The sequence below is a fragment of the Spea bombifrons genome, chromosome 1, assembly GCF_027358695.1.
Source record: "Spea bombifrons isolate aSpeBom1 chromosome 1, aSpeBom1.2.pri, whole genome shotgun sequence".
Classification (NCBI taxonomy): domain Eukaryota; kingdom Metazoa; phylum Chordata; class Amphibia; order Anura; family Pelobatidae; genus Spea; species Spea bombifrons.
The window spans coordinates 85,486,529-85,498,978 of NC_071087.1; the positions used below are offsets into that span (position 1 = coordinate 85,486,529).

At 41.3% G+C, this 12,450-nt stretch overlaps 1 protein-coding gene across 1 annotated transcript in view; it reads right to left on the reverse strand.

Moving 5' to 3' along the window:
• Positions 1–3,345: 3,345 nt before the first annotated feature.
• The window catches only part of LOC128494196 (stimulated by retinoic acid gene 6 protein-like), a 58,274-nt gene continuing 49,169 nt past the window's right edge, over positions 3,346–12,450 (reverse strand). The window contains exons 14-19 of the mRNA XM_053465793.1: positions 11,851–11,899; positions 11,635–11,752; positions 9,293–9,415; positions 6,229–6,392; positions 3,992–4,129; positions 3,346–3,689 (exon numbers count right to left, since the gene is read on the reverse strand). Of these exons, the coding sequence (XP_053321768.1) occupies positions 3,553–3,689; positions 3,992–4,129; positions 6,229–6,392; positions 9,293–9,415; positions 11,635–11,752; positions 11,851–11,899 (729 nt within the window). The 3' untranslated portion in view covers positions 3,346–3,552. The remainder of the gene's footprint in view (positions 3,690–3,991; positions 4,130–6,228; positions 6,393–9,292; positions 9,416–11,634; positions 11,753–11,850; positions 11,900–12,450) is intronic.

Here is a 12,450-nt window from a genome sequence, read left to right on the forward strand (position 1 = left end):
TCTCATGGAGCGATCAGGCAGCAGGGGGTGTTGGGGCTGGTCTCTACACTCATGTGGAGACCAAAGAACCCTCTCCCCTGTCCCTGAAGCTGCCTCTGGCAGCTGGGACTCAATTGCTGGTCTATAGACCAGCCACTGCAGGGAGGGGAGTCTTTGATGACTGCTGTAGGCTTCCATCCCTACAGGAATCATCAAAGGGCTTATGGAGGCTCGTTTTTCCTGTTGCTGGTCTGCCTGGGCTTCCAGGCAGACCAGCAGCAGCAGAGCCCCGTGCAAAACGGGAATTAACCCCTAAATGCCGCGATCGCGGCATTGAAGGGGTTAACGCTGCACTGTCGCTCTCATGGAGTGATCAGGCAGCTGGGGGGTGTTGGGTCAGGTCCCCACACTTGTGTGGGGACCCAATCAACACACAACCCCCTTCCCTGAAGCTGCCTGTGGCAGCTGAAAACACGATTGCTGGTTTTGCAGCAACCGCGTTTCCAGCCTACAGAATCACTCCGTGGGAGTGATCTCAGGCTCGGGGGCGGGCTCTGAGTGGCTGTGCTGTCTGCCCAGACTCCTGGGCAGACAGCTGCAGCAGCGCCCCCGTGTGGTGACTCAGCCTCTTACATCCACAATTTTTTCTGGATGTAAGAGGCTGACAAAACCTAGGCGCCAGGACAAAATTCTCTGTCGCCATGGCGACCTGGCGCCTGGGATTTGTCGAGCCCTGATATATACTATTATACTATTAAATACAGAGAATAGCTGATAATATATGTAAATATTTATTGGAATAATACAGCGTAATGCGTGGTGGATTCTCCATTGTCTATTTTATTTTCTCATTTATTAAACAAAACATGGTGAATGTTATATAAATACCTATATACAAAAAAAAAATCTTGTACAAGATTTGTTTATAACAAGCAGACCTTTAACCCCTTCAATCCCTTAGAGACGTACCGGGACGTCCAAAAAACGCCCATTAAGAAACCCCTATGGACATAGCGGTACGTCTAGCCCTTCGTGCAGCGTCAGGGACACATCCCCGTCGCTGCACGGGAGATCAGGCTGTTGTTTGACAGCTTGGACTCCCCCCTGACAGCAGAAGCCAGCGTTGCTGGCTTTCTGCTGCCCGATCTCCTGTAACAGCCTCCGGCGCGAAGCCGGAAAACTGTTACAGATAGAAATGCCCGATCGCGCGTTCACGGGAGGATCGGGTATCCCTGCAGGGTCTGTCTAGACCCTGCTGGGCTACCCTTTCACTCCGATGAGGTACCTGTAGCAGTTACCGGCATGAATGCTGGTAAACTGTTACAGTTGGAAATGCCCGATTGCGCGATCGGGCTTTCCCTTCCAGGACACGTCACTACTGACGTGACCTGGAAGTTCACAGGAGGACAGGGTATCCCTGCAGGGTCTGTCCAGACCCTGCTGTGCTACCCTTCACTCCGATGAGGTACCTGTAGCAGTTACTGGCATGAATGCCGGTAAACTGTTACAGTTGGAAATGCCCGATCGCGCGATTGGGCTTTCCCTTCCTGGTGACATCACTACTGACGTCACCCGGAAGTTCTCAGGAGTGCAGGGTATCACCTGCAGGGTCTGTCTAGACCCTGCTGGGCTACCCGATCGCTCCCATGAGGGAGCTATAACAGTTACCGTCACGAATGCGGTAACCTGTTACAGATCTATGCCCGATTGTTCAATCGGGCATTCCCTCCGGTATGTCATTAGCCTTGGGGGACTGCCCCAGTGCCACACATCCGACAGTAACGTCACACGATCGCTGTGAAGACCAATCACAGCGATCGTGTGACCGTTACTGCAGATGCTCTGCCTCTCTCCTCCATCTGAGAGAGAGACAGAGCATCGTGCAGAGCTGCAGTAAAAAAAAAATAAAAAAAATCAGTACATAACCACCCAAATACCGGTCTTACCCTAAATTAACCCTTTCCTCCCCACAATCTTCAAAAAAAAAAAAAAAAAAAAATTAAAAAAAAACATTTCTTTTTTTTTAAATTTGGGTATAGTTTGGTGGGTGCCCTGTAAAGTCCAGAAAACCACAAAAAAACTAGGCATGTGGGATATTTCCGTAATCAGGAGAGGCGGCTGAGCACTTTAGGCTGGATTTCTCTGCCGTAACACATACCCTGTGCCAAAAATCCTCAGCAACGCAGAAGTGTTGGTGAAAAAAGTGCACGAAATTAGAGCAACGGCTGACTTTGGCAGTGATTGGCGGGCAAATGGTTGTATGAAAATTGTCCAAATGCTCTTGATGAGATACTCTGGGTTGTCTGCTTTACAGAAATATATACTTTTATGGGGGTATTTATAATTAGGGGGGGTGCTAAACAGCCCCAAATGAAACATATGTCTATTAAAGCAAAATGTGAAAATTTCACGTTTGGAATCTATAACGCGGATGGTCCAGTTTGTGCCCTGTAATCAGGGCCGGCCCTACAATGGAGCCCACTGGGGCAATTGCCCCAGGCGGCACTTTAGAAGGGGCGGCACTTTCCCGCCCCAAGCGTTTTTTTTGGTTGTTTGTTTTGAAGCGGAGGAGAGAGAGAGGGGCGCCGAGTGGTTTTCGCTTACCCGCTCGGCGCCCCTCTCTCTCTCCTCTGCGGCGAGTCTCCCTGTTCAGTCTCGGTGCCGGCTTGTAATGATGAGCGCCGGAAGTGGCGTCAATTTCCGGCGCTCAGCATTACAAACCAGCACCGTGGCAGAGCAGGGAGACTCGCCGGCAGGACTCTTTAAAGGTAAGTACCGGGGGGGGGGATAATGTCGTCAGCGAAGTTTAAAATGCCGCCCCCCCCCGCATTTTAAACTTCGCCCCAGGCGGCGTTAAGTCTTCGGCCGGCCCTGCCTGTTATGTCCAGAAAACCACAAAAAACTAGGCATGTGGGGTATTTCCGTAATCAGGAGAGGCGGCTGAACAAATTAGGATAGATTTCACTGCCGTAACACATTCCCTGTACAAAAAATCCTAAGGATACTACAAAATACTAAGACGCGTTGGTGAAAAAAGTGCGGGAACTAATTTCTTTGGCCACCTTTGATTGGTGGCCAAATATCTGCATGTAGAATGCCCAAATACCCCTGATAAGATAGCCTGGATTGTCTGCTTTACAGAAATATATACCTTTGTGGGTGTTTTTGTTTAAAATTAGAGTCCCATCATAGCTAATGTAAAAATTTAACAGCTTTGTATAAAGTAATGTACACCTTATAGTATGTTGCCTATATGTGCTGGGAAAATATGGAAAATCTATATAAATTAGGTATTTCTGAAATCAGGACACCTGAATTGATAAATCTGTCACTTTACCTAATTTTGTGAGGATTCAGAGGGAAAATTAAAAAAAAAATTAGGTGTTTTTTTCTAATTTTTGTTAGTTTTTACTAAATTTCTAATTCTAAATTTTCAGCTAATCATCCAACTATGGTATCAAAAGAAAGCTCTATCTCTCCTTGAAAAAACAATATATAGTTTACATGGGTACACTATTCACAGGAACAGAGAATCATCGCTGAACCGATACACGGGAAATTCTCAGGTATAATCTATACTATTGTGTCATTAGCCAAAATATATGTTTCAACGTTTCTTTCTTCCACTTGATGTTTCCTGTGATTTCTAAGTCTTGGGTTTCTCAAAAGGGTATAGAACAGAAACCATCTTGTCCTGGCTTGTTTATGTTCTAGAATAAAAAAGAAAAAATGTTAACCTCCCCTTCTCACTGTAGGGGATGAGAAGCAATAGTTGGCTCCTATGGCCCCCAAAGATTAATATTAATTCTTGACCCTCATCTCACTGTATATGGAATACGATTGTGGGGTATAGGTAAGCTCAATGGCCTCCAAATGGTTAATTATTGGCCGTCCATATGGATGTCCACTTCTAAAATGGTAATTATTTTGTTTTCTTCATTTTAACATTTAATATTAATAATATTTGTTATAATAAAAATATTGTTGTAAACAGAGTTATAGTCATACATACCATTTACTCTGGTAACAAGAACACATTCATTTAGATCTTTTTCCTGAACTGTTGTCAGAAGAATGTAGCAAAAACTTTTGAGAACAGGATTATTGTGGTACAGATCCACGTACAGCATTCCTATCCATGTTTTGTGGCCTGAGAAAATAAAATGTAAATAAGCATTTAGCAGAAATTACTATAATACATTACAAATCAGTGTGCATAAATCTAATCTATTTCTATACAAATCTATATTCATACGGATCCCACAGGCATCTTGTGAGATGTAGATTTGGCCACATATTATTGCATTTCTTGAAGAAATACTTTTTAGAGATACAGAGGACAAGGGGACTTTATAGCAAAATATCTCAAAAATAAATCTTAAGTGAATGCAAATTGATCCTTAATAGACATTTTCCTAACCTTTTTGGTTGTCCTTGACTCCATGAAATTAATTTGCTGTTAAGTGTTTTCATTCCTCCTAAATTTGTTAAATTATAAATTCTCATTTATTTGATGCATGATGATGTTTGAAACATGGTTCTATTTTTTGTAGCTGTGGAGTATGTATGACATAATGCAGGGATGTCCACTGGCCGGTCCTGCTAACTCACGCGGTGGTCTGCCCTCGAAGGAGCAAGAGACGCTAATGAGCAACACAGAGGGAAGCGGCAGGGCCCCTGCGGATGATTATTTTCGGGTTTTATTTTTGTTTCGGTATTTTCCCGATAATGCTATTTTCGGCCGATACGTTTCGGCCACCGATATATTGGTGCATCCCTACCTTGGTGTGTGTCTGGGTGTTGGTCTGGCAGAGCCTGTCCTGGTGTGTGTGGGTGTTTGGGTGTCGGTGTGGCAGAGCCTGTCCTAGTGTGTGTGTTTGGTTGTTGGCAGAGCCTGTCCTGGTGTGTGTGTTTGGGTGTCGGTGTGGCAGAACCTGTCCTGGTGTGTATTTGGTCATCTGTTTCCTGGCACTTTACTTACTGTAGGAATAAATTTTAATATTTATTCAGAGATAAAACACCCTCCTGAAGTGGACATATAAAGGTTGCTCAAAAAACTGTTAGTCCACTGCTTTTTCCATTGTCGCTAAATTAACCCTGTATAAATATGCATTATAAAGCTAAAGAGCCATATTTTCTCTCACTGAAAAATAAGTGTGGCCCAAGCACACATACATTTCTGATGAAGTGGCCCACTGCAGAAAAGACACCCCTGACATAATGTAATCTTGAAGCAAAATAATTTACTGAAAGTGATAAAAATCTTAAATAGAACAACCAAAAGGAATGCCATAAGTAAAATTCCCCATTTAATGTATTTTCAGGCAAAATAGTCAGTCAATGATGCAGTAAAGTTGAACATGTGGTTTCTTTAAACAGCATGGGTCAGATGATATTCTTGCCTGGGATCCTTTTGGTCTTGGGCAGGCAAAAAATAATAGTCAGAGTCCTTACTTGTTGAAGTAAGGAATGGCATCAAAAATACCCGCAGCCTACCCGCAAGCTTGCCTCATGGTTTCTGTTTGTTAGGCAACACCCACTTCCTGTTATAACCCAGCTAGCCTCTCCTCTTCCTTCAGGCTGTGGCTATAATTGCTGAGCTGATTCAGTTGCTCATTGTCCTTTTGTAGTAGCACACCCAATCAGCAGACTTCCTGTTTTTTGTATTGATTCCTGTGTATGACATGACTGATGTTCCTGATTCATGTAAACTGACTCCTGCCTGTTCCCGACTACGAGTACCTCTCCATTCCTGATCTTGGCGTGTGTGACTACCTGTTCCGGTTCCTGACCTTGGCTTGTCTTACTTTTATGCTTTTGAATTCTGATTTGGCATATTATTAGCTTGCCTTATATTTATTTACCAATGAAAGTGTGTTAACTAATATTCCTCTCTTGGTTCTGATTCTTGGTACTCAGCCTGAAAAAAAATTGGGTTTGTGAACACAGCAAGATATAGCTCCACCGGCACAGAGCAAAAAACAGACAGGTTTATAATTCCATTAGAGGTGCTAAGCTTAGAGATGCGTCTAATGCACAGAAAAAACAGTTGTCCACCTCTTCTGTAAACGACCAACAGGAAACATTTAATTCAAAATAATGCTGAAAGGTGCAAAAATGCAAAGTTAAAAGTAATCAAACATGTCCGCATCCTTTATGAACCTCTGTGGTATCTAGGTACATAACATTAGGATCTGTGATAATTTCTAAAGCCACCTAAAGTTAAAGTTGACAAGTCACCTTACTTACCAGTGTCCATTGTTTCAAATCCTCTAGGCAGTAATGTTCTATCTATTCTTCCAATCAACAAGCTTCCAAACACCAAACTATGTACCAGTCGTTTTATGGAAGACCCAAAACCAACAATCACATTGTAGAAAAAGAGGAAATAACTGAAGTTTTGAAATGCTTTCCTAAAGTGACAAAAGAACAAGGTTTGGATGAATAGGAAAATATGTATGTGATTAATTGGGGGTATACATGTGCTTTTGCTATGACTTTATTCAATTCTGATTGCCCATTAACTTATTTAGTGCACCCACACACATATACACACCACATATGCCTTGGCACTTAGAGGGTTAAATATGAATGACGTGCATCACTGTTTCTAAACAAGATTTTTTAAAGATGTGGTATGCTGGGAGTTGCACCCCAATAGTGTCCAGAAAAAGAAAAACTGCTAACCAAAAGTATATATTTTTTTGACAGTTGACATCCAATGTTATTTTACTAGGGGCATCATAATGCTTTTGATTTAACCATTTTAGTGCCAGTCTGTCCTAAACATTGCAGTAATTTTTTTTTTCATTTTTAGGAAACCCATTCTATCCAAACACAGTATTTCAGTATTTTGTTTCCCTGAGTACATGAAATTCCTGAAACAACTTGTGAATTGTATTCAGAAACCCCCCCGGGTACAGGAATACCCCATATGCATGGGTAGGGTATGTCTCTTTGGCACTGCCGGTTCAAAATTGGAACATGCGCATTACAGTTTTCAGACATGGAATTTTGATGGATCAGTTTGCAGTTTCACCATGTTTATTGTTTTGAGTGGATGTGTGAAAGAACTTGTGATTTGTGTTCAGTAACACCCCCCGAGTACAGCAATACCCCATATGCATAGATAAGTCATGTTTCTCAGACATAGTGTGAGTCAAAACTGGAACATGCACATTTCAATTTTCAGTGATCAGGTAATAATCATGTGTTTTTTATTAATATTTTTATTATTTTCATAATCGATTAGTTGGCCAATAATTTTTTCGATTAATCGGATAAAAAAAGAAATGTACATTTTTCGTTTATTTAAAATAATTTAATAGCAAACTGTATGTTAAAAACAAACAGCAGAATAAAAAAACTTTGAAAAAAATGCATTTCTTGTTTTTCTTTCCCAGGCATTGCCACTCTGCCTCTAGATATGCCTTATACCCCTGTATGACTCATACCCCCAGATATGCCACTCGGCCCTCCCCAGATATGCCTTATACCCCCTGATATGCCACTCTGCCCCCAGATATGCCTTATACCCCGATAAGCAGCCCTACAATCAACACACAACTCCCTTCCCTAAAGCTGCCTGTGGGAACTAAAAATGTGATCGCTGGTTTACTGGCAATTGCGTGTTGAACCTGCAGGATCACTCCCGTGGGAGTAATCAAAGGCTTGATGGGAGGGGGCTTGGGACAGCTGTGCTGGTCTGCCCAGATCACCACCATTGTGGCGACAAGGGGGCATTTTTTTGCATGATGTACCTGGTACGTCACCAGATGCAAAGAGGTTAAATATGTAATTCCGTTTTAGTCACGAGATTAAAACACAACATACAATTTCAAACACTACAGGGTCCTATTTGCCTTGTCCTGCATTGTCAACACCAAACGTGGCAGCAATACCAATTTTTTTTTAGTTTGTTATCTCCCTATAGTCATATAGGCAAAAGAGTTAGACATTTAGAAATGGAATGTTTCGAGGCATGTTTTGTGCTGTCTCATACTCATTAAAGGCTGTGATACACTCATACCGAGCAAACATTGGTGATCACATAATACCAAAGAATAAATATACCTTTTAAAGTGACATGTGCTTGAAATTAAAGTAACATACAGCAGTGAACAATAATGTTATAAAAATCACATAGAAATAGGCAATATTATAAGTGGGTACAAAGTGGGTACATATATCCACAAGTGCATTCAAGCCCATTTACTTTATACTAGCCAATGATTGGGAGTGAGTGTTACTGAGTGAGGTGTTTTGTGTGATAGGTGTGATGAGAGTGATGTGTGTGATATGTGTGATATGTGTGATGGCAGTGAGGGCCTTTTAAACCAGAAAACGCCCCTTCAATTTACCCATCAAACTATATTTTTTGGAAAACTAAACACCCCAGGGTATTTCAAGTGGTAGTACTTCAACTCTTTACATGCACTAATTCTACCACCAGCCTTTGTTTAAGTTTGTGGTGGTCATTGATTGTTGATCGCCTCCTAAGCGCTTTTAAGTCAGGCATCCCCTGCCATACAGTGTGTGCCACATGAGGCCCCTGCAGTAAATTTTGGTTTTGCTCAACATCGAGGCATTACAGCAACACCGTATAAGTGAAGAATGCCATGTCAGTGGTCGTTAACTGACTGTTTAAAGTATTAACAATGTTGCAAATAGCTTTTAGTTCTTGTATTTTTTTCTCTTTCTTTACATAGATTAGTTCCTGGTTTATACTCAAAAGACTCCTCCTATACACAAAGAGTGACCATTGACTAAATAACACGTGCCCTTATTCTTAATTTCTATTGGCTCATTTAATGAGACTAATTTTTAAGTTTGTATTAGATTAGTTTCACCTAATGTTGCATGATTGATTTGCTCTTGAAGAAGCTGAGCTAAAGACCAGACAAAATGCTAGAGGTTTTCCTCATCTGACACTGGCGATTTGTTATGTGAAGGAGAGCACATCTTTACTTACTAGTTGATTTCAATGATATAACCAGAGACAAAGCGAGTGGTGGGAACACAATCTCTTATGCATTTGTGTGTTTTTAGCTTGTAATAAATATTTTTGTATTCTTTTGCACCATGGATGATGTTTTGATACATGTTTTTTTGAAATTGAAATCTATTGGAAACCAAATAGTACCAAAGAAATCCCAGAAGTAGACTGTTAGCAATAACTAATCACAGAGCATGTGCGGTTAGTTAGGAAGGACTCATCTAGGCTGTGTCCCCATATTTTAACGCATTCTTGGTAATTAGACATACAGTATATTGGCACCAACTGGTAATGTTAACATAATTATAAATGACATACCTGTTGTTTAGAGCTAAAGGTTTATCATTATCATTGGGGAAAATCTTGTCCTGCAGGAAGAATTTTTCAGCTAATCGAATTTGCAGAGTCGATATTACAAAGACAATTAAAAATGGAACAAGCCTATAAAGGAGAAATGGATTTGTATTAATAGAAAGATGATTAATTTTCAACCCATGTAACACAATTTAAGCTATGCTTAAACTTCAGCTTACATTCCATCTTCCACTTAATGCTTCTAAAAAAATTGTAGCAAAAGCCTAACTACCGTATTTATCGGCGTATAACACGCACTTTTATATCTAAAAAAATAAGTTTAAACCCTACCTGCGTGTTATACGCCGATAGCTTTCTGTGCTGCACGATCTGCAGCCGCGTCTCACGCACTTCCGGTTCCGGCGAGGGTGCGTGTTATACGCCGGTGCGTGTAATACGCCGGTAAGTACGGTATATCTTGGAACTTCCTGAATAAGCAGTCTATGACACTATTAAAATATTACCCATTTAAAGAATCCATTACGAAGATCTTATTGCAGTTAATCATTATGTTTCTCATAAACCATGAACTTGTCAGAAGATATTTTGAATTTTATCTGTGGCATTGTTTGAAATGTGTATCTTTCATTTTTTAAATAATTATTTCATTTTATTTTCTTTTGTTTAAAGAGGCAGAAATGCTTATTCTTTCTCTGATCTACTTGTTCATTAAACTAGGGTTTGAAGAAGGGAATTAAAATTTGTGAAATGGAGATAGAGTTAATATTATTACTACCGAAGCAGAAAAAAAATCGTACTTTTCATCAGCCAAAAGTTTTCATTTTTACACAGAGCTTTTCCCTATATTTTCATTGTACCATTTATATTGTTATTGTTATATATACCTGCTATGGTATCAGGGCCGTAGGAAGGGTGAGGTGAGGCACTCGCCTCGGGCGCAGCTGCGAGGGGGCGCACAATCACTATCCCCCTCTTACCAGACCAACATTAGGGAGTGCGAGGTCTGTCACACAGACCTCTACCGGCTGCCACCACTACACACCAAGGAATCTGAAGCACGGAGGGGCAAGTCTAGGGAAGCACTGGTAAGTTGGGGGAGGGTAAGAGTGGCATATGGAGGGTATAAGGGCTTTCTTGAGGCAGAGTGGCATATAGGGGGTTAAAAAGAATATCAGGGAGGCAAAGTGGCATTTAGGGGCTTAAAAGGAATATCAGGGAGGCAGTGGCATATAGGGGGTTAAAAGGAATATCAGTGAGGCAGAGTGGCATATAGGCGGTTAAAAGGAATATCAGTGAGGCAGAGTGGCATATAGGGGGTATAAGGCATATCTGGGGCAGAGTTGCATAACTGGGGGCAGGTTGGCAAATAAAAGGAAATAAAAACAAAAAATGCATTTTTCTCAGTCATAGTTTTTATTAAATATGAAAAAATAGTTTACATTTGAATTCATATTTACTATTTTCTTATAGGGTAGTCTTATATTCAGCCCCCCCCTAAATTAATATTCAAAATTTGGGGGGTCGTCTTATAATCAATCAATTATGGTGTATATATGTATTGTTATTGTTAACAGCAATCACAATCCTATCATGCCCAGACATACCCAGATTCCAGCATGTACTAGCTGACTTAGCATGATAGGAGTGTGATTGCTAACAGCATGTACTAGCATGTACTGGTTGTCTGGGCTGTCACTTTTCCCGCTACAGCTCCTTTTCCTCCCCCTCTTCGTTCTTCCTCTTGGCTCTTCTTCTTCTGTCTCCTTCTGGTGCAGTGAGCACGGAAGGCGGTGGGCGCTGCTTCAGTGTTGTGGGCCGGGATATCAAATCCCGACGCGCACTGCAACGGAGCAGGATCGGAGGTCTGCATTAACAGACCTCCCACTCCCTTGATTGTCTTTAAGACGGTTAGAGGGAGATCCGTCTCTGTCCGTCTCTGGAGGGGTGCCGGCGTGGTGGCACCCCCCTTATGAGCGGCACGCGGGGTGGACCGCCCCAACCCCCCGTTAGGTACGCTACTACTGGGGGGCGCAATTTTCCATTCTTGCCTCGGTTGCAAAAGGAGCTAGCTATGGCTCTGTAATGTATAGTTTGCACAACAACATTTGTGATGAATTTACTGAGGATTATTTCACATCTTTTGATATAGAATATAATACTAAGATTAGATTTTAGTGACTTAGATACAATGCCACCAAACAGACCAAATGTGTGTTCACAGTAGTACTAATTATGAATTATATGTACCAGCTGCTTGGCAGGAATAGCCATTGTATAAAAACAGCTTTCTAGATTAAATGTTAGTTAAAAAGTACACAATCCAAAATATAAAATGTCATACTTACATTAAAATTAATAAATCCTTCAGTAAATCCCAAAAAATTCCATATTTTATAGGAAGTACAATGAAAAAAAAGAAAAGCATTCCAACACAAATTTGCACTAAATGCATTATCATATAGCCTAAAAAGAAAAACAAAAAAAAAACAATTAATAACCAATTAACCAATGAAAAATTGCACACATGTTCAGATTCACTATAAATTAAAATGAAAACATACCCCATAAAATATATGCAACTTGCAAGCCAGAATATTTAGCTATTGAAGCCTGTGTATAGCAGAGAAAAAAAAAAGAAGAAACAACATATCAAAGAGAGATAATTCGGATCTCAGTCATCTATAGCAAACTATTGTGCTTTCTGCACTGTGTATTACAAGGCTATATTATACACTGCCACTCGTGTCGAGAACACATTTGTTTTGGTAATACACTAAGTCACAATTTATTATAAATTGTAAGATTTGCCACAAATATCAAGAGTATGGAGTAGGAGAAGAGGCAAGTGCCTCTCACGTTTATACAGTATGTTCAGAATCTACTCGAATACATTCTTAGAAGGTAATTCCTTGCCATAGTGCAGGGCGTCCAACATGCAGCCCGTGGGCCGAGACCTGGAGGTGCGGCCCGCGTGAGATCGGCAGCCAGGGCAACAGGGATCACAAGAGCCCTGCTGCTTACTTGTGGGAGGGTCTTTTGTACCGCACAGAGGAGGCGGAACCCAGCAGAGTCACGTGAATGTACGTGATATTACATGACTCTGCTCCAGTCCTGTTTCGTCTGTGCAGTACAAGAGAACGCAGAGAGGCCGCACCCCCTGC